This window comes from Eulemur rufifrons, chromosome 11 (genome assembly GCF_041146395.1).
Source record: "Eulemur rufifrons isolate Redbay chromosome 11, OSU_ERuf_1, whole genome shotgun sequence".
Taxonomy (NCBI): domain Eukaryota; kingdom Metazoa; phylum Chordata; class Mammalia; order Primates; family Lemuridae; genus Eulemur; species Eulemur rufifrons.
The window spans coordinates 1,709,339-1,736,094 of NC_090993.1; the positions used below are offsets into that span (position 1 = coordinate 1,709,339).

The 26,756-nt window shown below is 53.5% G+C and overlaps 1 protein-coding gene across 2 annotated transcripts in view; it reads left to right on the forward strand.

The window, feature by feature from the left end:
- The window catches only part of CNIH3 (cornichon family AMPA receptor auxiliary protein 3), a 59,460-nt gene that overhangs the window by 24,074 nt on the left and 8,630 nt on the right, over nucleotides 1-26,756 (forward strand). The window contains exons 2-3 of one of the 2 annotated variants that reach the window (XM_069484600.1): nucleotides 3,639-3,707; nucleotides 7,347-7,394. In XM_069484600.1, the coding sequence (XP_069340701.1) occupies nucleotides 3,639-3,707; nucleotides 7,347-7,394 (117 nt within the window). The remainder of the gene's footprint in view (nucleotides 1-3,638; nucleotides 3,708-7,346; nucleotides 7,395-26,756) is intronic. The other variant, XM_069484601.1, reaches the window with a different exon arrangement.

Genomic DNA, 26,756 nt, shown 5'->3' on the forward strand with positions numbered 1-26,756 from the left:
AAACATAGACCAGTAGTTGCCTAGGATGGCGGGAAAGGGGTAATGAGATAAATAAAAAATGAGCGACTAAAGAGAAGGCCTTGCTCTGATCAGGGACGATAATGTCGTGAGCACAGGAGGATGGTTAATTCCACTCTCTGCCCCTGAGAATCTCAAACCACAAACAGCCCAAACTTTCAAAAACTTAAGTTCTGGACCAGAACAGGCACTACGGCCCTCCTTTATGGCATTTTGTCTTCAGTCTGGTTAAAAGATCGCATATTCCGGAGCGCAGCTGACGCCTTGCTGGGTGGGCTGCCGGGTGTGCTCAGAGTTAGCGCGGGAGCGATGGGGTCCAGCAGGGGCCGGCGGCTCCCCTGCCCTTCTGCGCATCTGCAGCTCCTACCGCAGAGCCTGGCGCATGGCGATGCTCAGGGAGCATTTTTAGGAATGAATAATGTTGGGTCTTCACGGGAGGTACTTTGGGGTGCGGGGGCCTCCAGATGCAGGTCCACACTCCCGGGTGCTGCCCAGAGCCGGGCCAGGATGTCTGGGTGTTGGAGGGCACCTGCTCACCCGAAGGAACAGAGGCCGTTGGGCCACAAGAGGGAGGGAGACTGGAGGCCAGGACCCCGAGAGGGCGTACGGAAGGTCGCCGAACCACCTGAGCCAGAAACTGCTTCTGTTTGAGAACGGAGGATCCCAGCGCAAGCAGGAGCTCAGTGGGAGGAGGGGAGCCCCGGGCAGGGGACAGTCACCTGGGTAGGCTCTGTGGTTCCTGTGGTGCCTCAGGTGCTGGGTGGGTTGGGACGGGGGGCTGCGGCCTGGCTGTGACCGGGAAGCCCCAGCGTGCTGCGTCCCCCCCCAATGCTGGGCTGTCCGGAGTGGCGGCCTGGCCGATGCCCGTGGCGAGTCAGCAGCACACGGCTTCTCGTCACCCTCTCCTCCCCAGATGTCACCCCGCCCTGCCGGCTGCCGGCTGGGGTCGGGACGGCCCCGCTCTGCGCAGGACCAAGTCAGCCGGGCTCGGTCTGCCCCGTCTCCCGCTCACCTGGCGTCTGTCCCAGAACGGCTCTGGGGCGTCTTTGTTTTCTGGGAACTAGACGGGGACCGGGGAAGCAATGTCACAACCAGCTGTGTCTGTATGTTCTGGCACAGACGATGGCAGCCTGTGACAACACCTGGTTTTGGGGGCTTCTGATGGTCAATTTTATGTGTCTATTAGTCTGGGCCGCGGTGCCCAGATATGCGGTCAGACATTGTTCTGGATGCTTCTGTGAGGGTGTTCTTGGGTGAGACTGGCGTTTACGTCGGTAGACTGTGGGTGAAGCGGGCGGAGTGCCCGCCCCCCCCCCCCCCCGACCTGGGCCGGCCTGAGCAGCCAGTCGAAGGCCTGGAGAGACCGACCCGTCCCGGCAGGAGGGGCCCTGCGGGGGAAGGTCCTCGGACCCAGCCGCCCGACCGCCGGCAAAGTTCCGGCTTCTCAGCCCCCCGTCGCCGCGGGAGCCGGTTCCCTAAAATGGACCCATGTGTGTACACGCACACGCCCCGCGGCTCTGCTTCTCTGGAGAAGCTGCTAGAACAGGTGAACCGGGCAAGACTCGGGGCTCCGTGCTGGTTGGAAGTTGAACTTCCTTTCCTGAGATCTCGGCCGTGCAGGGACTGATCTGACTGGGACCCCTTAGAAGGAGGACCTGGGTGCTCCGCCCGCCGAGTGGCGCCCACAGGACGGGCATGTTAGCAACCCCCCTCACCCCCCCGTGGGGGGAGGGGCAGGACCGCCCATGGGGAAGGCACAGGGAAGGGACACGGGGAGGGGAGTTATTGCATCCGGCTCTGCCCCCTTCCGCCGAGTGGCCTTGGACATTCCTAACGACTTCTCATTCTCCTTGCGTCTTTCTTTGGAAACTGGGTGTCACATCTTATTTGGGACGTTACATAAAATGGACATAAAATAAAACGTGGAAATAGTCTGGAAAGTTTCAGCCACGCCGTGACTGCTGGCACCGCGCTTTTTAGGAGCGAGGGTGGGCGGTGGGTTGAGAGTCAGAGACTCTGAGTCTGTGTTGATGCACAGCATGTGGTGACGGAGCCCAGCAGGGACGGGAGCAGGTGGTTGGCACCGTGTGCAGCCCCCGAAGGCCTTTCGAGTCTGGAGCCAAAGCCGCTTTCTTCCCCGGGGGCTCAGAAGTGACGAAGCAGACACTTGCCGGTAGCGGTTGAGAGTCAGAGCACACAGAGACCTCACGTTCAGGAATAAGACTAGGAGTGACACGTGTAAGATGTGTTTTACAGCCAATAAAATCCTCCCCACCCCCATCTCCCTCCCACCCAGTGACGTCTTTGAGCTTCACCAGGACCTGGGAAGGGGCCACAAAGCTCAGGCTGTGGCTTGAAGGCGTTGGCCTTGTTGGGACCAGACATGGACAGGAGGTCAAATGCGGACGTCTCTCTAAGTTGGAATTGTGTTCTGAACGTGGGTTTGGGGGACTCCCAGGAGGGCTCTCGGTGAGTATCAAAGCCCGCTTTCCCTGGGGAGGACTTTATTTTGGGTCAGAAACGCCCTTGTTTGCTCCTTTCGTACCGACATTCTCAGGAGGTACCAACAGCCGCTTCTGCCCGGTAACATCGGAAATGACGGCAGCGGTAGTTTCGGGTATTTTGCAAACGGAGTGTATTTGTTTCCTAGAGCCACCCTGGCAAATTGCCACAAGCTACGCGGCTTAAACACAGGCATTTATCCCGCACAGTTCTGGAGGCTGCAGTCCGACGTCAAGGTGATGTCAGGGCCACGCTGTCCCCAAGGCTCTGGGGAAGGACCCTTCCTGGTCTCTTCCTCACTAACGGTGGCTCCGGCGGTCCTGGTGTCCTTGGCGTAAAACCGCATCACGCCAGTGCCTCCTCCATCGTCACGCGCCTCCTCTGTGTGGCTCTGTGTGTCCTTTTCTATCTTTTGTAAAGACACTGTCATTGGTGTTTGGGCCCCTAATCTAGTATGGCCTCACCTTTTCTAATTATGCCTGCAGAGACCCTATTTCTAAATAAGGCCACACGCTGAGGTCTTCTGGGTGGACATGAATTTGGGGGTCCCTGTTCGACGCACAGCAGGGAGAAATCGAGAGAGGGGGCTCTGCCCACGGAGCTGCCTGTCCAGCCTGTGGACGTCCAGAGATTTGGTCATTTCTGTTACCGTCGACTCTCCTTCCCTGTTTTCCCTTTCGCTTGACGTCCGTCCGTTTTTCCTTCAAATCAGCCTCTCTGCCAAAATATGCAAAAATAAATAATAAACAGCCCTTCCCATAAGGAAAAAAGTGAAAACTACTGGTTTTAGGTTTTAAATTTTTTGTGCCTTTATCGAAACCCCAACCTGCTCTCACCACAATAGAGTCTCTCTGTGTCTTTGTAAAGCACAGGATACTTTAAAAAGAAAAAAAAAACTTACTTGGGAAATTTTTAAGTGCTTACAGTAGACAGAAGGATATGATCAACCCCGCGTGCCCACTGCCGGCTTCAGCAGTGACCGACTCCCGGCCAGTCCCGTGTCACCTGTGCTGTTTCTGTCCCCTGTGGTGTTTGGAAGCAAACCCGCAGGCAGCGTCTGCCGTGGTGCATCGACTCCCCTGGGCACTGACGTCTCCGTTCCGTGTGTTCCGTTTCAGATAATCGCCTTTGACGAGTTGAGGACGGATTTTAAGAGCCCCATTGACCAGTGCAACCCGGTTCACGCGGTAAGTAGCCGGTGCCGGTGCCGGGAAGGTGACGCTGCCACGGGCTCCCCAGGGCCTGGGGAGGAGGATGGGAATCTATTTGAACGAGTGCAACCAGTAAAGAACACGCTCGCCCCCGCGGTGCCTCCTTCCCTGACTGAAGCTTGTGGAGGAGCCTCGTTGTCCCTGAGGCCTGCGGAGGGCTTGACATATCCCGAAAGTCACGTGTGACCGTCCCAGTAACCCAGGGGAAGGGTCTGCGGTGCTGTGGCTGCTGAGTCCTCCAGTCCTGGCGCTCGTGGGTTTTGGCTACTCGTCCTTGAACAAGGAGAGAGGCCCCGTGTTGGCCAACATGTTTGCACACACATGAACATCATGTGTGGTCTGCACTCTCCACCTGGGCACTGGGTTTCTCAGGTGGGGACTCGCAGGATGGTGGGTGTGCACAGCTCCTAGAGTCATGTCCGTCACCCAGTCCCCAGCGAGGGTTCGTCTCGGGTGGTTCCGTGGACCTGGGGTCAGCTCAGCTCCCCTGGGGAAACTGAGGCGTCTGACTGCTCTGGTTGGGGTTCGGGATGAGGAAGACCATCCACCCTGGCGCACACGGCTCCCGGCATCCTCCAGCGCCCCTCCCTCGGCGGGCCCTGCGTGCCGCCCTTCCCGTCTGCCCAGCCGCGCCCGCGAGTGGCAGATTCTGAATGGACATTGGGCGTGGGACAGGGACGGGGACGGGTGTGTCGGCTCTTTGCTTCTCTGGTCGGGGCAGCCCACGCCCCAGGGCCAGGGACCAGCCACGCGTGTGCACAGATGCTTCTCCAAGCTTTCTCCAGACCGGCCCTGCTGGGTGCAAAGGATGGAGCACACACCGTTCGTTCGAGTGTGTTTCTCAATCCAAATCCACGGTTCCGTGTTTAGTTCAAGTTCCTTCCCGGTGTGGTTCCCAGGGCCAAGGGAAGCTTTTGTCTGAGCGGCTTTGCTGATCCCTTCAGTGAGAAGTCGTAGCGAGAACACCAGGCTCTGCTGGCAGGATACCATCTTCCTCTGGAAGGTTTATGGCGTCATTCTTTAGTAACGGGGACAAAGAGCTCTCTTCTCCTGAGCCGCAGGCCCCCAAAGAAGGATGTGCTTTTAGGGAGGTACCGGAAGGCCACGTGGTGGAAGCCACTGTCAGCGTCCCCCTCTGTAAAGCAGAGGGCGATTATCGGAGTTGTCATTGTTTTTTTCAGTTTTACCATGTGCTGGGAGCTTTACGTACACAGTCTGCAATCCCCAGAACTCTGCAAGACAGGCACCGTGAACCCAATTTTCACACCGCAGAACTGGCTCTTTTGTCCAGGGACCCAAAGCTCCTGAGCGGTGGAGCTAGGACTTGAACCCAGGTGTGTCTGTCTCCAGAGCCTGGGTTTGTTCCCCCCGTTCTATGTTGTCTCTTTAAGAGTCTTGGTTTTACAATATCCGAGGACCCTTTGGCCCCACATTCTTTGATCCTGTGAAACAGAGCCAAACCCTTCCACAGTGAACTGTGGAGAGCAATTTTGTTGCAAGGACCCCTACAATCCACTTGAAAACTTCCTGTGTTTCATGAAACGTGTAATTGTTAAAATCCATTTTGTTTCCATCTACCAGCCTCACCATCCCCCTGTGACAACTTGGATCTGTCAGGCCCAAAAGGGTTTCACCCCAAGCCTCAGATCTTTGTGGATGTTTCTGGGTTTGGCACCAGCATCACACACCTGGCCTGTCAGTGTCTACAGGTGCATGGAGCCACTCAGGCGCCCACTTGGATCCTCCTGATTGCTTGGGCTGAAATGGAAGAATTAAAAAGCGGCTCACCTAGCACACCCAGAGCTTTCTTGTGTGGCTCAGGGCAAATGCTAGCGAGGAAATTTGTCCTGCTGCCCTGCAGCGAATTGATGAAACCGTGGGACATTCCATCTCATCGTGGCAAGTCCCTTAATTGAGACAGAATAAAGAAAATTAGGACCAGTATAAGCTCCCTGGGGAGCGTCCGTGAAAGGCCGGTATAAGAACAGAACTTACACACAGTAGGTGCTCAGTATTTATTGATGAAAGATGAATGAGAATTGAAATGTGAAGTCCAGACAATTTCAGGGACAGACTGAAACCTCTAGATGCCCCTGGGATGAAAGACTCTTGTCTGGGATTAAAAACAAAAATAAGAACACAACATCAAATCCCTAAATGGAAGAGTATTAGACACATTTTTCCAGTTGTTACAATGTTACTCCCTGGCAGGAAGTTAAACGCTTTGGACGCCTCACTGGATGCATCTTCAAGTGCTTTAGGCCTCTGTAGGGCCCCCCAGGGCAGCATTTCAGGCTCAGGTGGCTTGAAGAGGCTCCTTCGCTGGTTGGTGGCTCCGGCCCTACAAGGGTGTGGGTTACAAATAATTGCTGCCGTTCTCAACCGGCACGAGGCCCGTTTGGATTTAAGATGCCCTAAAGCTCCAAATACCGTTGGACCCTCTGGGATGGAAGGAAAGGAACGGTCTCTTTCACTCCTCGTTTCTCGTGGTTTCCCTTCCTTTCACCAGCTGAGCATTCAGTATCCTTTAAATAATGGGAGATGTTGTGCTCTGGAGGCTCTTACTTGCTGGGGAGAGGAGAGAGTGTGTCTTATAGCACCCTCTTTCATCCACACATGTGTGCACATGCGTGTGTGCATGTGTGTGTGCGTGTGTGTGCATGTGTGTGTGTGTGTGTGCGTGAGTGTGCGTGTGTGTGCATGTGTGTACGTGCACGGACACACACGTGGTGAGGAGGATACGGTCTGTCTCCCTGGCCATGTGGACACTAATTTGTCCTGACGTGGGCTCCTTCCTCTGGGCCTATCGGATGCACAGGACTCACCATATTAGTGATTTAATTAGGGGAATGAAGTGTCCCAGCCACCTGTCCTCTCTGAATCCTCGAGGCATCTCATTACCATTCCCTCTACAGCACCCACATTGCCTCGGGAACGAAGCACCGGGAGATGCCACAGCTGTGCTCGACGTGTCTTTGGAAGTCGTTAAAGTGGCTGGAGAGCACGGGAGGCAGCGGCGTTCAGTGCCCGACGTGGGCATCTTCCCTTGGCCGCGAGCCAGCTCTCAGAGACGGGCTCGGACTTCAGGAAAAGTCAGCCTGGGGCGCTGTCGGTGTCTCATTTAGCAGGGAGATGGCTTCCTCCAAGCGCGCTCGATTTAGAAACATAAAACCAGCGGGCGGAGAACTTGTCTACCCTAGACACTAATGAGGGCGCATTTGCTCTTCAAGACCTGAGTGGGCGGTCCCCTTGGGAGAGCCGGCCACAGGCTTCAGGACGCTCGGAGGATACAATGTGCCCATCCTGCGGTTTGACCACGTTATGTGTGCACAGAGGCTGAGAGAGACCGTAGGAAAAAGAACGGAAACCTGTGCTGGGCTGAGGCTGAGCCCAGGCTGTTTGCTGGGACAGTCCTTTTAAGAGCAAATGACTCTAACAAGGTAGAGGGAAGAAGGTCAGAAACTGTTGGCAAAAGCCGCTGGGTGGGAGCTGGTAGCCGTGTGCCCAGGAGGGGTCTCTGGCGGGTTCTGCCACCGCTGCTGGGGCCGACTGTGGGGGCTTCTCCTGCTCTTTCAGCCGGGACCCCTAACCCTTCTCCTCTCTCTCTCCTGGCAGAGGGAGCGGCTGAGGAACATCGAGCGCATCTGCTTCCTTCTGCGAAAGGTCAGTGTGGCGGCCGCGTGGCAGGGGACAGAGGCTCACGCGGTGGTGGGGGGGGGCGCCCAGGAGAAGGGGCTGCTGGGGCCCAGTGTGGGCACAGGGTGGCAGGGAGGGGGTGGGGGGAGCAAGCTATCGGTTCTTTGGAAACTTCCAGAGACAAGAGGAGCTGATTAAAAGGGGTGGCCATCAATCAAAGCGTCAGCGCGGCACTAAAGCGCCCTCTGGTTGGAGCTAGAGGCTCTTTGTCTTTGCACGATGATGGATGGCATCTCCGGCTGCCATCGCCGCCTCGCCTTTGTGCCTGTCGGGTGCTGGGCTCCGGAAGGTTCCCTCCTGACCTTGGGAAGTTTTTAACTGGATGCCGGGTTTCCTTTGAGCTTTCAGCCTGTCACTCAGCTTTGCCATTTGATTGGCAGGATCATTGGGAGTGTGGAAGGGTGGGAACAGGAGGTGTTATTAAAGGGGGAGCCACGCCACTCAGAGAGCGCCTCTGAATGGACGGGCCGTTGGTCACGGCTTCCCCAAGCGCGTTCAGGACACACGTGTGTGCCCGTGTGGCTCTGCGACGTGGCTGGGGCTCCCGTGGCTGACACACCTGTCTGTCTCTTTCGAGTCAGGAAAGTGTGTGCTTTTTGCAGCAAGATGCAGAGAACAGCAGCTTGCAGGCAAAATAAGTGACGTCTCTAGCCTTGAGCCAAAGGACATCTCCAACCTACGTACAGACTGCAAGGACTGCAGGGCCTAGGAGAGCTACCTGTCAATCCAAAAGGCATTTTGATCCTTATGTGACTAGGACAGAAACCAAACGTTATGCCAACGTTGATAGAAGGGGAAAACATTTTGCAAGCTTCTGAAGTCTTCTCTGTATTTCTATAATGATACCTTTCACTGGGAGAGAGTTTAGCCAGGAAGCTAGTTATTTTTCTAGCTAATTACTGTCTTGTAAGAAACTCAGTGTGTTAGAATTCTGTATCTGGTATCACACAGCAGGGAAGTATGCTCAGATGAGGCCTTTATATGAAAGTACCAGTGATCCCAGGAATAAAAAATGATTTAAAAATGTACCTATAATATGAATTCATGAATTTGTAAATTATTTTCCCAGATGATATCTTGGATACCCATAACCTGCCCCAACCAGCACTTCTATTAAAGTCTCTGGTTTGTCCTTTAAGACTGACACCTAAGTGGCATAGAATGGATCAAGACAAAACCAGTTTGTCTTTCAAACTCCAAAAGGGTCTTCCGCCATCCTGAAGGTACCATCCTGTGTTGTTTGGCAGAGCGATGTTCCATATCAACATGTTTTAGCCCTGCTTGTCCTTATACTGCCTGACCATGGGCTCTGGCCAGACAGCAGGTAGTGGCCAAGGTCCTGCGGCCACCACCTTGCGACCCTAAGCCTTTCAAAGGTCAGAGCAAGGATATGAAAGTAAGCGCGCTATGCAAGCCTTGGCATTACTGCTTGCAAATTTGCATATAGTTAGCATAAGTTTCTACAGACAGTAGACTGAGGCATTTTACTCCAGGAAACATTGTATTCCAGGTACCTTTTCCTGTTTTTTGCCTTTTCATTTACCCATGCTCCTCCCTGCCACCTGCCACTGCCTCTGCTGCTTCTGGCAAGTTCCATGCAATTGCTGCTCACTGTCGAGGAAAATACCAGGGAGAAAAGACAGACATCAGAGGACCCGAAACCCGGACTTCAAGACTTTAGTTGCTATAACCGCGTATGATCCCACCTTCTGCAGCTGCAAGGTTTTCTAGCCCCCATGGGGAGCTGACGGGGCAGCCAGCACCCCTCACTAATGAGCCCCGTGCCTGAAGCTTTATTTCTTTCCGGAATCTTCCTTCTACTCCATTCCTCTTGCCACAAGCAAGTCTGCTTTTAATACGTGCCTGTTAGTTCTTCTGTGTGCCCTGAATACCTGAGATCATTTTCGGCGATGTCCACATGATTTCTTTCCAAATGTGATTTCAAATTGTAGGTGCTTCTGACTGGCCCTTGAGGTCTTGCTATGGCTCACGTGTTCTTTAGCTTCATTTGGTAACGGTCTGTGTTCTCACAGAGGCATTCGGGTCCTAGGCCTGCGGGTCTGTCTCCTCTCGCTAGACGGCCGATTCCAGGAGATTTTGACTTTGCTCTGTTCACTCTCGTGGCCGGAGACGTAGAATGCAGAACTGTGTGGGCCGGGCGTGGTGGCTCACGCCTGTAATCCCAGCACTCTGGGAGGCCGAGGTGGGCGGATCGTTTGAGCTCAGGAGTTCGAGACCAGCCTGAGCAAGAGCGAGACCCCATCTCTACTAAAAATAGAAAGAAATTATATGGACAGCTAAAAATATATATAGAAAAATTAGCCGGGCATGGTGGCGCATGCCTGTAGTCCCAGCTACTCGGGAGGCTGAGACAGGAGGATCGCTTGAGCTCAGGAGTTTGAGGTTGCTGTAAGCTAGGCTGACGCCACGGCACTCACTCTAGCCTGGGCAACAGAGTGAGACTCTGTCTCAAAAATAAATAAATAAATAAATAAAAATAGAAAGGGTCCCACTCACAGAGTTGTTGTGAGAATTAAATGAGATAATGTGTGTGCATCGTAAGTGCTCAATGCATGTGAAATGTTATTATTGTCATCCTAACCCTTAGGTCTTACCGAAAACCCTTTATAACATCCCTAAGCAAACACCTGGTGATGAGTCCGGCTGAGATAATCCTTGGCTAGTGGCACCCCCCCCCCTTAGTGTCCCCTCCCGTTTTCTTAGGTGAGTGTCATTTGAGGTTTGAGCAGTGTCACGAAGTGGGCTGGCCCGGGCCCCTTCCCTCTTCCTCCCCCACCCCTCCGGGTCTCTCTCACTTTGGGCTTCTGAGTTCGGATCCCCAAGCCGTGAGCACGTGTCGGGTTCTTGGGGAGGTTAACCGGTCTCGTTAGCGTCACCACCTTCCGGGAACTGCACCTTCCAAGAAATTTCTTGGAACCAGCCTCCTAAACAGCCCAGGGTGTGATGCATCTCCGCAGCCGATTGTTGTTAAACCACCTCCTCAGCTTTCTCAGGAGAAAGGAAGGGATTTTCAAAGCGGATCCGTTTTTAGCTCTGTAATTATCAGAAAATGTGTTCTTGGGCTAATTGTCTGAGCCGTAGGATGCTCGTGTCGACTTGTGCTCATGATTCATGTTTTTGTGGCCAGAGCCACTCGCTTCCCCGTGTGGCCCTGCCACCGGCGCACGTCGTGGGCCCCGTGGGGACCCTGTGAAGTGCGGGTGTGGGAGCGGGAAGCACCGCGGACGGCGGAGGTCGGTTCCATGGCCACTCGCAGGCACAGAAGGTTCTCTGGGGGAGGAGGCTGAGCCTGTGGTATCTGCGGCTGCAGCGAGTGGCTCCAGGGAGTGAACAGAAGCACGAGCCCAAGGGGTTGGCGCGAAAATAAAGAGAAACTTGCTCCATCAGCGGCGGCTGTCACAGCTGGGGGCTGGTTGTCCTGGGGGCCATGAAACGATCACATTCCTTAGACCACGTTAGACAAGCGTGTGTCTGGGTAGTGCCGAGTGGGACTGAGCCTGCCTGAGGCCGGGCCAGACTTAGTTGCACAGTTTGGGCTGTCCCCTCTGGCTGGCCTATTCTGTGATTCTCCAGTTCACGTCCTGATGTCCCCAAGAGAAAGTCCAGTCCCGCCGATGGCCTTCTGGCATTTGTGGATGTAGAAAGTCATGTGGATGGATACTTTTCCTTCTCCCGTTGAGTGAGCTCATTGAGACGTGGAGAAAGAGGATGTGTGTGGGGCTGGGGGGTGGGCGGGGGGTGCTGAGATCATTGGGGGGCAGGTGGGAGGGGGCGGGCGTTCCAGGTTTAGTATTGGAAAGGATGCAGGGGTCATAAGACCACGGGGGTTGGGGGTCCCCCTCATGGCCACCTGTCACGCCTCTCCCTCCTTGAAGCTTCTCGGAGCCACACCTCTGTCTCAGGGAGGCGTCGTGGTGTGGAGCGAAGCTGGGAGGAGCAGCCTGAATCCTCTGCAGAAATTCCTGGGGTGCTTCCGAAAGCAGGGCTCGGAGGAGACGGAGAATGGAGATGACACTTTCAGTGAGAAGTCAGTTCCGTTAAACGAGAAGATGGCGTCATTATTCCTAGCTCTTCACCTTCCTCCGTGTCCAGGACCGGCTACGTAATTCGCAAGGCCGAGTGAAAAATGACAACGTGAGGCTCCGCGTTAGGAACTGACAGAAGAGCGTCCGACCGAAGGCGGGGCCCTCTCAGCCCAGGGCCGGTGCGGCTGCACGGGTCCCACGGCCCTGAACCTGCGCCGCCTGGCACCCGTGCCCTCTGCCGGAGGATTCTGCAGTTCCTCCTGCTAGGAGCAGAGTGTATTTCCCTTCCCCACGGAGGCCGGGCTCTGCCGTGTGACGGGGTTTGTCCACTGGAATGTGGGCAGGCGTGCGAGTGTGGGAGGCTGTCAGAATCACTGGGTGTTTCTGCTCTGCCTCCCGAAATCCTGCCGTTGGCGAGACCCAGCCAGCGGTGCAGGGAGGACCAGAGGCGTGGGGAGCCCACCTGAGCCCACCTGGTGACTGCCGGCCATCCTTTAGATGCATGAGCTCGTATAAAGACTGTTGTTTTCTGGCACTGAATTTTGGAGTGATTTGTTATGTAACGTTTTTACGGCCATAGCTAACCGATACCATAATCCTGTGCCACTTTTATAAGGGGGAAGAAATCTTTCTTCTTAAAACCGATGTTACTCTTTGCCAGAGTTCAGCCATTTTCCGACTCTACAAATTGACAAATAGATGGTTTCGTGCTTTGTCCCAATTTCTGTGACCTGAGAAAGCGCTACTACACAATTTGTATCCCCGAAGCTACAGAAAGATCCGTGTTGCTTGGGTGCACAGTTCTTGTTCTGCATCAGCTCCTGGGAAGGCTGGTGACGACGGTCCTTTCTCTCCTTGGTGGCACTCCTGCCGCAAGGGACCGACTTGGTTTCAAGTCCCTTTAGCTGCTAATGCAGTTCTTCCTGCAGGGCTCTGGAGGGAAGGGCGTATTTTAATTGAGAGACGTAACACAGTGGAAAGGGACACACAGACTCGAGGCAATTGTGTGGAGTGTTTCAGACAGACCATCCTTGACGCGGAGGAGTTTTCCAGATCAGAATTCTCTGTTGCTTGGGGGATTGCTGAAGTGTGACAGTAATAATGGTTGCACTTCTTGCGTGACTACGAGATGCATTTAGAAGTATCAATTCTTTTAATCCCACAACCACGCTATGAAATAGTCACTATGAAAAGCCCCACTTAACAGATACGTAAACTGAGGCTTGGAGAGGTCAAGAGCTTACTCCAGAGTCTCATATTTCTAAAGTGGCAGAGCTGTGATTTGAAGGCAGGTCTGTCTGGCCAGAGCCTACATTTTTTTTTTTTTTTTTTTTGAGACAGAGTCTCACTCTGTTGCCCAGGCTAGAGTGAGTGCCGTGGCGTCAAGCTCACAGCAACCTCAAACTCCTGGGCTCAAGCGATCCTCCTGCCTCAGCCTCCCGAGTAGCTGGGACTACAGGCATGCACCACTATGCCCGGCTAATTTTTCTATATATATATTTTTAGTTGTCCATATAATTTTTTTCTATTTTTAGTAGAGATGGGGTCTCGCTCTTGCTCAGGCTGGTCTCGAACTCCTGACCTTGAGCGATCCACCCGCCTCGGCCTCCCAGAGTGCTAGGATTACAGGCGTGAGCCACCGCGCCCGGCCCAGAGCCTACATTTTTAATCACCGCGTTATGGGGGAAACTGTTGACTCTTTCTGGAACACGCTGCTTCAGGACCACTGTGGCCCTAGGGCTCGGCTGTTTTCGAGGGAGGACACGAATACCGAGATCCACACGGGGCCCGGGGACCCGGAGCTATGCGTGGCTCACCATTGATGGGGCCACGTGGATTCTTTCGAGGCTCTTCTCCAATTCCATTTAGCTTCTTGGTAGGGTGATTCACCCCTGGAGGGAATATTTGAAGACAAGTAAAAATATCTTGGAAGAAAACCTGTAGCTAGTTCAGAAACTGTGTCTCATGTATGATTTATTCTCGGACACTTTCTGTGGCAAACTGCTCGTTAGTCAGGGGGAAGAGGGAACGTTTTCCTCACTGCGTGCAGGGTGGTGCTGTCGTGGGGTTGCTGAACCGGGAGCCGGAGGGGGCTGCAGAAGGGGCCCCGTCCTCACCTCACCCCTCCCCCAGGGCTGCAGCGGGCGAAGGGAAGAATGTCACGAGCAACTCTGTGACACGTGGGTGCTGGCCTTTCGCCTGAAGCTGGGCAGCTGGTTGGCTCTATCCTTGTTAGTGCCCTGAGGACCAGGCATCACACCAGCTTGCGACGACCGGCTCTTGTCTTTCTCGTGAGTTCACGGGTCATTGGTTGGTTCTGTCGATCTTGGCGGGGCTGGGGCGAAGCGAGGTTCTTCCGGTCCTGGCTGGGGGCTGCATGTACCTGGCAGGCAGCAGCCCCTTAGCCAATGCATGTACCTGGCAGGCCGCAGCCCCTTAGCCAATCGCAATCGGCCCGGCTGGGGCGGTTGGCTCTGCCCCACGTCTGGTCCTCCGGCCACTGGCCCAGGCCTGTTCTCATGGCCTCACGGGAGCGAGAGGCCGATGACAGTCACGCGGCCAAGCCCAGGGCTGGCATGGGAGAGACTAGAAAGTCGCGGGGCAGAGGCTGTGGGTGTTTTACAGTCCAGCTTTGCCGCCTCGACTGTGGAAAATCCCACGCTGACGTCGTATCGGGAAGGAGCAAACTAGAGTCTGCTGGTCTTTCGTGTTTGTCATTGGAGGAACGGGTGGTTTCTAAATCTTTTTGCAAATCAAAATCCCCGGTGGAGATTTTTCAACATGTGTCTGCTTAAGAACCACTTGCAGAAGTTCTGCTGCAGGAGTTCTTGGGAGGGTCGAGCCGTTTGTGTTTTGAAAATGTCCACAGGTGGCCGGGTGGAGAAGCGCCCAGGGAGATGTTTGGTGATGACAATGTTGGTGGATGAGCTGGTGGTTCATAAGCAGCTCCTGTGGTGGCTCTCGGGGTCTGGAGAATTCTATCTGGGGAGGGAGAGGTGAAAGGAAGAAGAGCTTCCTCGAGGAAGAGCTGACAGTCAGCCAGCAGATGTGGCCGATGCCTTTGCAGACAGCCCTGGACTCGGGGACATCTCCTCAGCCTGTGCTGTCCTGGCTGGGCGTGGAGAGAGCATCCTCCTGGCTCGAGACGCGACAGAAGGTTGGTCTGGGGATAAATCTGGGGCGGGCGCAACCAGCCCCACCAAGCGAGGAAGCCCAGCCGCTCTCACGGCGGTGCGGGGACAAACGCTGAGGCCGGCAGTTACCTCAGGATGCGCCTTCGAGAGTCGTCCTCACACCTGGCTGTGCCGCACGTCACGTCTGGGTGGATTGTTCAACGAGCCGATTCCTGAGATGTCGATTCCTCCCCACCCGTGATGGTTAATTCTATCTGTCAGCTTGGCCGGGCCCTGATGTGTGGTCAAAGATTATTCCGGTTGTTTCTGTGCGGGTGTTTTTTGGATGAGATGAACGTTTAAATCGGTAGACTCTGAGCGAAGCAGATTGCTCTCCCTGATGTGGGTGGGCCTCGTCCTATCAGAAAAGGACGGACCTCCCATGAGGGAGAGGGAGTCCGGCCAGCAGACGTCAACCGGGGCCACTCTTCCCTGGGTCTCCAAGCCTGCAGCCCACGCCGCGGGTTTTGGACTTACCAGGTCTCTGCAATTGCATGAGCCGACTTCTTAAAATGGATCAGTCTCTCTCCCTCTCTCTCCACACACACACACACACACACACATACACACCCCTGCACAAACACACACACACACACACACCCCTGCACAAACACACCTCCTGTTGGCTCTGTTTCTCCGGAGAGCGCTAACACACCCTCCTCCATCCCGGTAAGTTCGGGTTCGCTGGGTTTGCAGAGAGGCCTGGAACGGCTGTGAACTGAATCTTCACAGCAACCTCATGAGCTGGGTGAAATTATCTGTTCACAGGTGTATAGACTCTGCTCAAGGTCAAGTTCGAGTTCCCTCTCCTTCCCCCTTGCTGCTTCTGTTTGCTGACAGCTGCGGGAGGCAGCTACTTTCCATGTTTTCACAGAGCCGCTTGCCCCGGCCCTGGGAGCCAATCTCTGCAGGGTCAGAAACAGAACGGTGATCACTCAGTCTCCCCGTAGTCCACACACCGTGCGGACAGGAAGACAGTGGGCTGGTCCCCTCACTGCAGTCGTTGGCAAAGCAGAACCTCACAGCCCGACTTCCTAAGCCGTGAAGATTTATAGACTCTTGGCAGTTTCGCTATGAGAAGTCACCAAATCATTGACTGTTCCGATAGAAACAGTTTGGGTTTTTGTAATATCTTTCTCCTGTCTTGAATGTCACGAGGAGCTCCGGTGTTGCAGGGTGCGGGGGAGGCGGGAAAGTGCCCTGGGATGTGGGTTCACCTGGGAGTGAAAGAGACGCAACATAGGTGTGGCTGGAACACGGCAGAGCTCACTCCATCTGGGGGAACCTGTCCGGGCCGGCGGGGGCCTGGGCGGGACTCTGCCCCCCAAGGTCATCCCAGACTCCTCCCACCTTTGGAGCTCAGTCGTTGATAGAGCATGTCCTTGTCCTCGTGGTCCTCGAGAACATCACACCATGACCCCCCGTCAAGCAGCAGAATGGAGGAGAGAAGGGGACAGGGGCCACCACTCAGGAGTGGCACACACCACCTCCTCTCCACTCACTGGGCTGATCTCAGGCAAATGGCCACATGTAGCCTTTCTTTTGGGGACCTGTGTGCTCAGTTAAAGCTCAGGGATTTTTGTTCTCACTTACGAGTGGGAGCTGAGCAATGTGTGCGTGGTCAGACCGAGTGACTCGATGGATGCTGGAGACTCAGACTCGGGAGGAGGCGAGGGCTGTGCAGGACAAAAAGTTACCCGTTGGATATAATGTACACTGTTCAGGTGATGAGTACGTTAAAAGCCTAGACTTTTCCGCTGTGCAATTCATCCATGTAACAGAAAACTACTTGTACCCTCTGCATCTATTTAAACAATAATAAAAACCCTCAGGGATTTTATTCCAGAGAGAAGGGCGTGGAGGACGGTCTCTGTCCAGGGAGGACCGGCCTCCCTGACGTCTGCAGAGCGGCCAGTGCAGGGCTCACAGCGGCCGAGGTGCACCCAGAATGCCAGGGCAGCAGAGTGAGGTGGGGAGAAGTGAGACGAGGTGTCACAGGTTGAGGGACCGTGGATGGTACCTGGAGGAGGCTGGGCGTGGCAGGGGTTGGAGGGAGCTGAGAAGTCCCAGGTGTCGGCCTGGATGGAACCCAATGGGTACCAGTTGGAATTGATTGATTAACTCCACTGGAATTCATTTAGCACCTGCCATGTGCACAGTCCAGCGTTAGGTGCTGAGGAAGGCTAAGTGTGTGTGTGTGTGTGTGTGTGTGTGTCCGTTGTGAAGACATGCTCAGTCCAGCTAAACCAGATCTTGCGTTTTCTCTGCATTCCTGCCTGAAAGTCCCTCACCAAAGTCCTGACCACACAAAGCCTGATATTATAGTTGCCTGTGCACGTATCTTACACAGTGATATTCTCGAAGGCAGGGATCCTGTCCTAATTTCTGTACCTGCCACCTTGCCTGGCAGGGGTCTCATTCATGTTAATTAGCTCCATGGACTCGTGAACTTGAGACCGGCCACCACACGGTGCCACATACTGTCATTTTCATGACGCGTGAGGCAGAATTCTCACTGCTGAGCCTGGGGCTGAGGCACGTGGAGGAGACCAGAGAAAGGCCAAGGGCAGGCGTGTGACGTGCCCTGTCATGTCACAGACCCTCCGTGCCCCGCGGGTGAACGCCGTAGCAGGAGCTACAGTGTGAGTTTTCAACCTTGGCTGTACGTTGGTGTCACCTGGGGACCTTGAACAACACTGTTGCCTCCGTCCCACCCACAGAACTTCCGATTTCGTTGGCCTGGAGCAGCCTGGGCATCGGGTTTCTTAGCAGCTGATTCTGAGGTGCTGCCGGGCTCGGTGAGGCAGGGGGGAGGCATCGCGCCCTCCCTGTTCCCCAGGGTGTGGTTGGGCAAAGCCATCGTTTTCAAGATGGCGCCGGGGAAAAGCACTCATTTGCCAGTGGGCGCCCAAGCGGGCTGAAGGGAGACGGCCGGCCCCACGGGGTGGCTCATTGCGTGTAACCCGAGAATGTGTTTTTCTTGGTGGGAACTTTGCTTCCGGATGCTCCCTTTTCCAAAATGTGCTGAGAAGTAGAAATTCTGTTTTCCAACCCCCAGAGCGCTCACCTTTCCAGACACTCATTCTTGTCCTTTTCCAAATTGCCGAAGAAGCAAGAACCATTTCTGGGTCGCGTTTCTAGGCCACCAAATGGGCCGATATCACCAAACCCTGAGAGCTGCTTATTCTCTGCGCTATCATCCAGTCTCTCCAACCGCCGCTGCCCTCCCGGAGTTCAGACTGGCGCCAGCCTGGCCCCGGGCGGGGGCAGCAGGGAGAGCCCGGGGGGAGGACGGGAGCGCGTGCAGGCTCCGGCTTGTGCTGCGTTGACCCTCGTGGTCCCGATGTATCTTCTCGCCACAGACAAGCCGCAGTCCCGGGTCACCACGCCGGCTCCATTTGTAACTTACAGGGGACTTGTTTTTCTTTAAGCCATTTGGGGCACTGGTTCTGCTCCAGCGCAGAGTTTCGCTGGCTCCGATTCCTAAGCTGTCTCTGTGGCACAGACAATTACACAACACATGCAGTTTTGTTTCGTTAGGCTAAGACCCGGCAACAGACAAGAAAATGCCCTGAATAAGTGAAATGTGCTATACAAATGCAAAGTGCCATTATTATAAAGGGACAGAAAAGCCATACTGTTCCCTTTCTGTATCTGCCAAGTGGTCACAGCAGTGATGAAATTCCGGAGGACAATGATCACCGATTAGAGCACAGGGAGGTGGGCGGGGAGGTTGCAGGAGGACAGCTCTGCTTTGTGGCCTCCGAGTGGTGACATCACTGCTGCTGCCACTCAGCGCATCAGCGTAAGGTGGCCCCGGTGACACTGGTGTCCCGGTGGGAACCCAACAAAGGAGCCACTTAGGCAGCTTCCTGCTGTCAGGGAATGTGTGGTTCAGATGGCATCAGCAGGACACAGTGACAAACAGCGTCTCTTCCGAGAGGGCCAGTGCCGTCCTCTGCATGCGCCATTGTGGTCCTTCAGACGTTTCTGGTAGTGGCAACGTCACCTGCTCACGGGAGCCAAGAGTGATGGACATTGGGCTGTTTTGAGTTATTGGTGACATATTTCAAGCACAAATAATCTGGGCCTCCAAAGGAAGATGGGTGTGGAAGGGGAAGTCGGAAAGTGTAATATTAATAATTTGTAAAATGTTGGCTTTCCTCCGCAGGCTAGAAAGTTGGTGAGGGCACTAACTTTGTATCTCGGCGCTTTGCCTAGAAAACAGCACATGGGCAGTAATGCTCTGCTGACGAATGAATGAATGAATGAGTGGAACAAGCTCCGCGGTGACGGGGTGGCTGCCAGGTGCGTCACCCGCAGTGTCTCCGTCATTCCTACCACGCTGTGCAGGGGTGGAGATGGGGAGGGTCATTCCCCTGCCCAGGCCACGCAGCGAGTGCAGGGTCTGGATTCAAACCTCCATCCGATCCGCAAACCCCTGCCCTCTCTCGCCCTCCCTGTGCTTCCCTCCTCTTCCCCGGACACCTCTGCACCCCCGAGGTTTCCAGAGCACACCTGGGCTCCGTCCCGGACACGGACACGCCGGCAGTTACCCATCCACGTGGTCCTCTGTGGGCCCCGTGGGCCCCGTCCCTTCTCTGCTGATTCTCACCCTCCAAGTCAAACACACGCTGAGGTTTGGACCAAAGCCATCTTCTCAATTTCAAGAGACCGTTGGGACACTGATGGTTCCGGAGAAGGAGCCTTTAGAGGACGCCGTGTCCCCTCGTGCCGGCCCCCTGGGGAGCCGTCGTGGTGAGCTGGGGCTGCCGTAACAGCCCTGGTTAGGGGGTGGGGTTAGAGTACCGCAGCCAGGCGGCTTAAACCACAGACATTTATTTTCTCACAGTTCTGGAGGCTGGAAGTCCGAGATCAAGGTGCTGGCAGAGTTGGTTTCTTCCGAGGCCTCTCTGCTGGGCCGTAGTTGGCCGTCTTCTCTCTGCGTCTTCCCGTGGTCTCCCCTCTGCGTGTGTGTGTGTGTGTGTGTGTTCTGACCTCCTCTCCGTATAAGGACACCGGTCGTGGGGCATTAGGGCCCACCCCAATGACCTCATTTAACCCTAATCCCCTCTTCAAAGACCTGATGTCCAAACACCATCACATTTTGAGGTACTGAGGGTTGGGACCTCAACGTATGGCTTTGGGGGTGGGGCATGTTTCAGCCTGTGCCAAGATCCGTGCACGGGAGGAGGGTTTCCATGGAAACAACACCTCCTTGGTTAGGAGAAATGATTGACCTACCCTTGAATCCTGTGCCTCGGTGAAAAGCAACTAGAGTGACTAGTGAGCCCCTGGGTTTGGATTTTTCTAGCATTTTCCCATCATCACAGGGGTAATTCAGAGAAAGAGAGGGCAAGAGTGGGATCCTCTTTCCGTCGGGTTTTATTGTGTTTGTCAGAATAAAAATCAAACTTGGTCTCGGTGACGTCTCCCCCATCACTCTCTGGGGGGGATGGCCCAGACCGAAGGGGCTCAGCCCCCTCCTGATGCCACCACGCCCCTCGCGGACAGCGGGGTGCAGAGCCAGTTGCCCGAGCCTAGACTTAGTGCATTTTGGACAAAGCACATGTCTCCCGTCATGCACATTAGCTCCGGTTTCTGTCTCCCCGACAGGCCCAGGGTCAGGGCCAAGGCCACATCTGTGACCCGAGACTCTGCAGAAGTGCCAGTTGCTGAGTGGGGCTGAAGTTACGTAATTATTGTAGCTATTTTTGTTTGTAGGACATCCCTTCCCGGGGGATCCCAAGCACTTCACTGCCCAGAAGTTGCCACTTAGTAGCAGGACACTGAGTAGCAGGGCAGAGCGACCCACGCTGGGGTTGAAGGAAGTGACGAAGAACAGCGACCACCGTAGCGCGAGGTGGGCTGCACAGATGAAATCGTTACGTGCACAGGTCTCGGGGGGCCACCCTGGGGCGTCGCTGTGCTACGCGGAGAGTGAAAGGGGGGCTTGGGCTCTCTGTCTTTGCCGTGGGAAGTGACATCAGCCAAAAGCTGGGTTCTTGGTGGCTGTCTCAGTCCATCTGTGCCCATGAAATGCCGTGGGCCGGGTGGCTTCAACAACAGAGGTTTATTTCTCTCGGTCCTGGAGGCCGGGACGTCCAGCTCGGGGAACCGGCAGATTTGTCTGTAGGGGGCTGTTTTGTGGTTCCTGGACGGTCTCGGGGTTAGGAGTGCTAACGAATCACACTTCTCTACCTCTTTGGGTTTTGAACCAACTGAGAACCGACACAAGTGTCCAGGTGGGGTGAAAACACCATGTCACGTCAGCCAGCTGCCCGGAGGGGCAAGGCGGGACTCCAGCACCTTCGAGGGTAGGAGAGAGAAAGTGATTACTGAGGAGGGGTGGGCTCCAGGCTTGTGTTGCCAAGGAGGCAGGCTCTGGCCCCTGCCCACGTGAACCTGCCGCCTCTTGCAGGGGTAGAGGAGGAGAATGCTCACCGTTTAAGGGCGGACAGGTCCCAGAGCAAGAGAGGCCAGGCCACGGGCTTCCTCCCTGATACCTCCCCAAGACAGGGGACAGTTGGTGGAAATTCCTATTTTGTGGGTTGAAGCAGGAATGCAGAGAGAGGAAGAGAAGGGATCAGGGTTCTCCCTTCCTTCGACCTGCCAGAAATTCATTATAATAGTCTCCCCTTCTCCATGGACGAAGTTCCAAGACCCCCAGTGGATGCCTGAAACTACAGACAGAGAGCAGCCTGTATAGACGATGAGTTTTTTCCTATACATATATACCCATGATAAAATATAACTTATAAATTAGACACAGTAAAAGATTAATAGTAACTAATAATAGAACAATTATAACAATCTACTGTCATACAAGTTATGTGAATATGGTCTCTTGCTCTCTCAAAATATCTTACTGTCCGCACCTATTTTGGGATGTGGTTGACCGTGGATAACTGAAACCATGGACAGAGAAACCACGGGTGGCGGGGACGACTGTATCGCTTTATAACTGTGCTCTTGCAGCCTCTTGGTTAACTGAGACCCTGCTTCCGTGTTATCCAAGTTTAACGCCCCATCCCATTCCGTGGATTCGGTCTCTGAAGTGCTTTGTGAATTCTAACCCTTGTCCTCCAGGCCACTGCTCAAAGAGCACAGACATGTATTTCTTTTGCCTGGACTTTTACAGAGGCTTGTGAGTTTGTTCGCTTGTCCGTTAGCTTTTTGTTTTGATCTTTGGTCTGTTCCCCGGTCTCCTCCCCGATTCACCCTGCACATTGTTGGGCAATAAGCAAACCTTGATCACATACAACCTCTGCATCCAGAACCTTCTCTGGATCCCAGTTTTGGAGAATAAGTGACCACGCAGGGGCTTGGCATTGCTTCTGAGGTGCTCTGTGATTTCCCCCAATCTATCTTTCAACTCTTTGTCCTTTCAAAAACCCATTTGCTCAGCCAACGTTTATTGAGCACCTACTATGTGCCAAGAATTGCACCAAGGCCTGGGAATAGAGATGCACAGGACACAGTCTCTGCTTTGTGATTCTTGATCCTCATGTCATTTCTTACACTATTTTCTCACCTGGAATGTTCTTCTCTGTTGGCCAAGACGTTATCTCTAAGTTTCAACTCAAATGTCACCTATTCTATGAAGTTTTCTCTATTCTACTAAACACGAAATAATCTCTGCCTTCTCTATTTTATTAATGCTGGATTTTTTACCGTCCTCCTGCGTAATGTCCTGCCTACATGTTTGATCTCTCTTCCCGAGGGCCAAGGCACATCTTCTTCGACCTTGAGTTCCCCATGGTGCCTGCGCACCCAATAGACGAGTGTCTCTAAAACTGCATCTTCTCTGAAGTGGGAAATGAAACAAGCCCAGAGAAAAATGCTTTAAAACACAAATAAATTAAGCACGATCCTAGGTATCACTAAATATAGCTGCCTAGAGACAAATGTCATGATTAATTAACAACACAGTTGCCAGCCTCCCACAGTGCATTCTGAAACAAAGCAGTATTTATCATTTTAAATAATGTTTCTTCCTCTCTTCCTTTTCATTGCTATTGTAACCAACTTAGCTTTTTAATCTCTTTGCTTTTAAGAAACAGAGGTTTCCTGAGCGGTTTCCCTAAAGCTAAAAGCCAATTTTTGCCAATCCACTCGTCACAACGCCTCGAAATTACTTCTGCTAACACTGCTGTGCGCGTCACTCCTATAGGTAGAGGCCTGTTGTGGTCCCTCGCGGCCTGTGGCGTCAGGTCCCAACTCCTCAGCCTGAGCTTCATGGCCCTTCCCGGGCGGCTGTTCTGGTTCTCCCCAGCTTCACACACTAACTGCCCTGTGAGTTGTATTTAACTCATGCTGGTTTTGAGCCCGGGGCCTCATGAAGCACATGTAACTCACACGTCTCTTCACCTTGGGAGCCGAGAGAACTATTTTTCAAGTTGCATATAAGTCACGCACAGAAAACAATAAAAAATAACAAATTTTTCATGAAGTTAGAAAGGATCATTTTATTTTTGAAGTTTTTATTCTATTTTCCTAATAAAACACTGTGGCCCCAGGGAACAATTTTGTTTTTTTTTCAGTGTGGCAGTCAGTGTGTTAAACCCGGGCCAACCAGGCAACATCCCCCACTTTGGGTGCCACATCTTTCCCGGATGATAAAGTCTCCTCCAAACCCCATCCACGTCCACGAAGTCTTCAGTGACCGTTTCAGCTGGGAATATATTCTTCCTCTCACCGTTAGCAGCTGTTTCCAAACCTGGTTGTGTATGAAACAGCCTTGACAATCCAGCTCTCTGGGCTCCACCCTCTGCACGTTCTGAAGTGGAACTTGGAGATCGGCATCTTTATAAAGAGCTACCAAAGGATTCTGATGGGCCGCGGCTTGGGGAACGAGGTCCTCGTGGGACCTTCTAGCCGTGGGCGACGGTCTCACGCTGACGTGTGTTGTGGGTGTCTGTGTGTCTTTCTAATCCTTCCTTCCGGACCTTCCTCTTCCTCAAGGCAAGACCGTGGCACTAAGTGTCTCTCTTTGGGATCTCCTGGCAGGACATCCCACTCACAACGATATGACGAATTGTTCAACAAGTGTTTGTTGAAGGAATAAATACGTGCAAGAGAGACTTCTTTGAAGAGCTGGAACTTGAAGGGTAGCAGGAACTTCTAATGTCCCCAGGAGTTTAGAGGACATTCAGGTGGAAAGAGGATCTTTTAATTTTAACATTTCGTGCAAGATGCAGGTGATAATCGGGTCTCTGGGGAGGCGCTTTGCTTCCAGGGTTCAAATCGTCCTCACACATTGATTTATTTCCAGTTTGGGAAGATGCTCGTCTTTGTAAGGATTTTCAACAGGCACCTTTATTATTTGGTTGTTTTAGTCTGGCTCTCTGCTGATCGCCGGGGTGTTTTTAAAATAGAACGTTTCAGCTCTTCCAGAATCTGGTCCCTGAGGTTGCCGTGGCAACCACCTTGAAAACTCCCGGAGAGCTTTAGCCCAAGTTTCCAAACTTCTCAGATTTTCCAGCTGCCACAGCATTTTGTCAGCAGTGCTCAGCCCGAAATGTTAACGTTAAATAATCTCAATTAATTTAGCTAAAATCTCCTAAAACTCTTTCAAACCCCCGCCGGCATGCTGAACCTCCGTGTTGGTGTATCTCCGTTTCTGGATCGTACTGGTGGTCTTGAGCCCTGATCTTCCTGGAAATATGGTCTTCAGCAGCATGTTAACCAGGCATCCAACACGCCTGGCCTTGGAGACCACCACAGTCTGATCGTGTCTTTAAATCGTAATCACTGCCCCTGTGACTTCCGGAAAGTGTCTCCGGTTTTATTGAAAAGCCAGACAGAGAAAACATCGATGTGCTGAGAAGTATGTGTGGTTTTGATCGTCACGGCCAAGTCTTTGCATGGTTCCAAGTGGTGGTGTTGGCAGCCCCAGCTCTCGCCTGCTTTGACTGTTGAGTGTGTCTGCCTGATGCGGGCAGGCCCAGGGCTTGGCTTTGTAAGTGCACGTGTGCTCTGGTACCAGGGGTCGGGGCTGCAGTCTTGGCTGAGTCACTAAAAGGCTACATATGACCGAAGGCAAGTTACTTTGAGTTCTCTAAACTTCAGTTTCCTGCTCTGCAAAATGGGGATCATAAAAGCACCTATTTCATAGGTGCATGGCAAGGAACAAATGAGATACACAGTGGCTGGGGCTGAATTAGCCATTATTATCATTAACCAGCTTATGTGCACACAGCCTGGTTGTATTGGAAGAAAGAAGAAAAGCGTAAGCTGTTTTCTGCCCAGGATGAATTCTGTCTGTTTTGGGACTTTGGCCTCACTGAGCTTGGCCCCTCTGGTTTCAGTGCCATTTTTGATTGGTCTGTAACGTATAGCGTTAGTGTTACATGTCTTCTAAGCAGCTTCCGAAAGTCCGGGGCTCCCTGGAATCAGAGCAGCCTCCAGACAGGATGGCTCCAGGAGCCCCTATCTTTCAGTCTAATGTTTCTGGAGTTTTCTATCAGAACAGTGTCACAAAAGCATATACTTTTGTAAGTGTCACCTGCTCCAAGCATGGGGGCGGCTGGGGCTGGGGGAGATGCAGGGAGGACAAGATTCCTGGGATTAGCAGCGGGCGTGGAGCTCTGGGGAAGGGGTGCAGAGTGGGACTTGGGGTTCAGACAGCAGGCTGGGAGCCCAGGGAGGGGATTTCGAGGAGCGACCTGGGGGTGCTTTCAGGGAGAAGAGGGGATGGGGGCCGGGACCGGGGAGGGGAGGAGGAGGAAGGGTGGAGCTTCGGGCCGGAGTGGCAGGTCCTTCCTCACACGTGAAACCTGGTCTTATTTTGGGGAGACGGTTTTCACTGAACCCCTTGCAGTTTGTCGTAGTGATTCTCAAGACTCAGAGGTGGCCCGAGGTGTCTCTATGATTCTGTAGAGGGGACTCTTTCCCCGCCGCTGCCAGCCCCTGGAGCGTGGGCTGTTGCTTTTCAGCCCTTGCCTGCTTAGCTGTGTGCAAGTGCTGCCTGCAGGGTGTAACGTCGTTCAGTCCTCGGCCTCTCCCACCAGCCTGGGGCTGCCTGGGGCCTCGGCTCCGAGCCCGTCGGGGTCATCCCGGCTCCTCCCGTGCCTGCCCCGGCGTCCGACACTGCACGGTAGATTCCTAGCATATGTTTGTTGAATGACTTAATGGTGAGTTTGCTGCGTGTTTACTGTGGTGCCAGTCCCTGTGGTGACAGAACAAGTGTACGGAGAGAGACTCACAAAGACACAGGCAAACCACTGGCACACGCACACGCACACGCACACGCACACGCACACGCATGGCAGTGACTCAAGAGAGACGAGAAAAATCATCTTCAGGAGTGCGGGGAGCCTTATCGCTCAGGAGTAGTTGTTGACATGCAGAATGATCAGATTCTCTAGAACACGTGCTGTTTCTGGGGATAGAAATTAGTGGAGGATTTTCAAAAATTTGCAAGCGCTGCAAATAGGTTGGACAACGAAAGGGAAGATACACTGGTTTAATTTTCGAGGGAGTTTAATTGCTGCTTTTTATACAGTGTGTGGAATATTCGAGCTGAAAGGGACTAGAGATTCCGTGGTCACATGACTCGCCCCACAGAGAGTAGTCATTACTTACCGGGCGTTACTATGCGCCGGATACTATTCTCAGGGCTTCACACATACTAACTTGTTTAATACACATAACAGTCCTATGAATTAGATACTATTATTATTATTCTCATTTTAGAAATGAAGAAACAGCTCACTGAGATTAAATACTTTACTCAGGGTTCTGTTGCTTCTTACTAGCCGGGGCGAGAGCCCAAGTCCCTAGTTCCTTAATCCAGGACGATTTTCACGGAGACACTCAAGCCCTTGCTGGAGGCGAACATTATGGTACTATTTTGTTTTTTTTTCAATATGTTAATTTGCTAAGTCAAACTCCTGGAAAAGGTTGGCACATTCCAGCTAACAGGAGCCAGAATTGGACTAACACATACGCATGTGCTCGATTCGGACAACCCCTCTCCCCGGCCGTCGGGAGTGAGGGCTGGTTCCCTTGTCTCGTCTTTGCACGTAGGCCTCCGTCAGGACGTTGAGCAAATTGCCTGCTTCCCCGTGTGTGCGCCAGTGGGCAAATACTAATCGATGACGACGTCG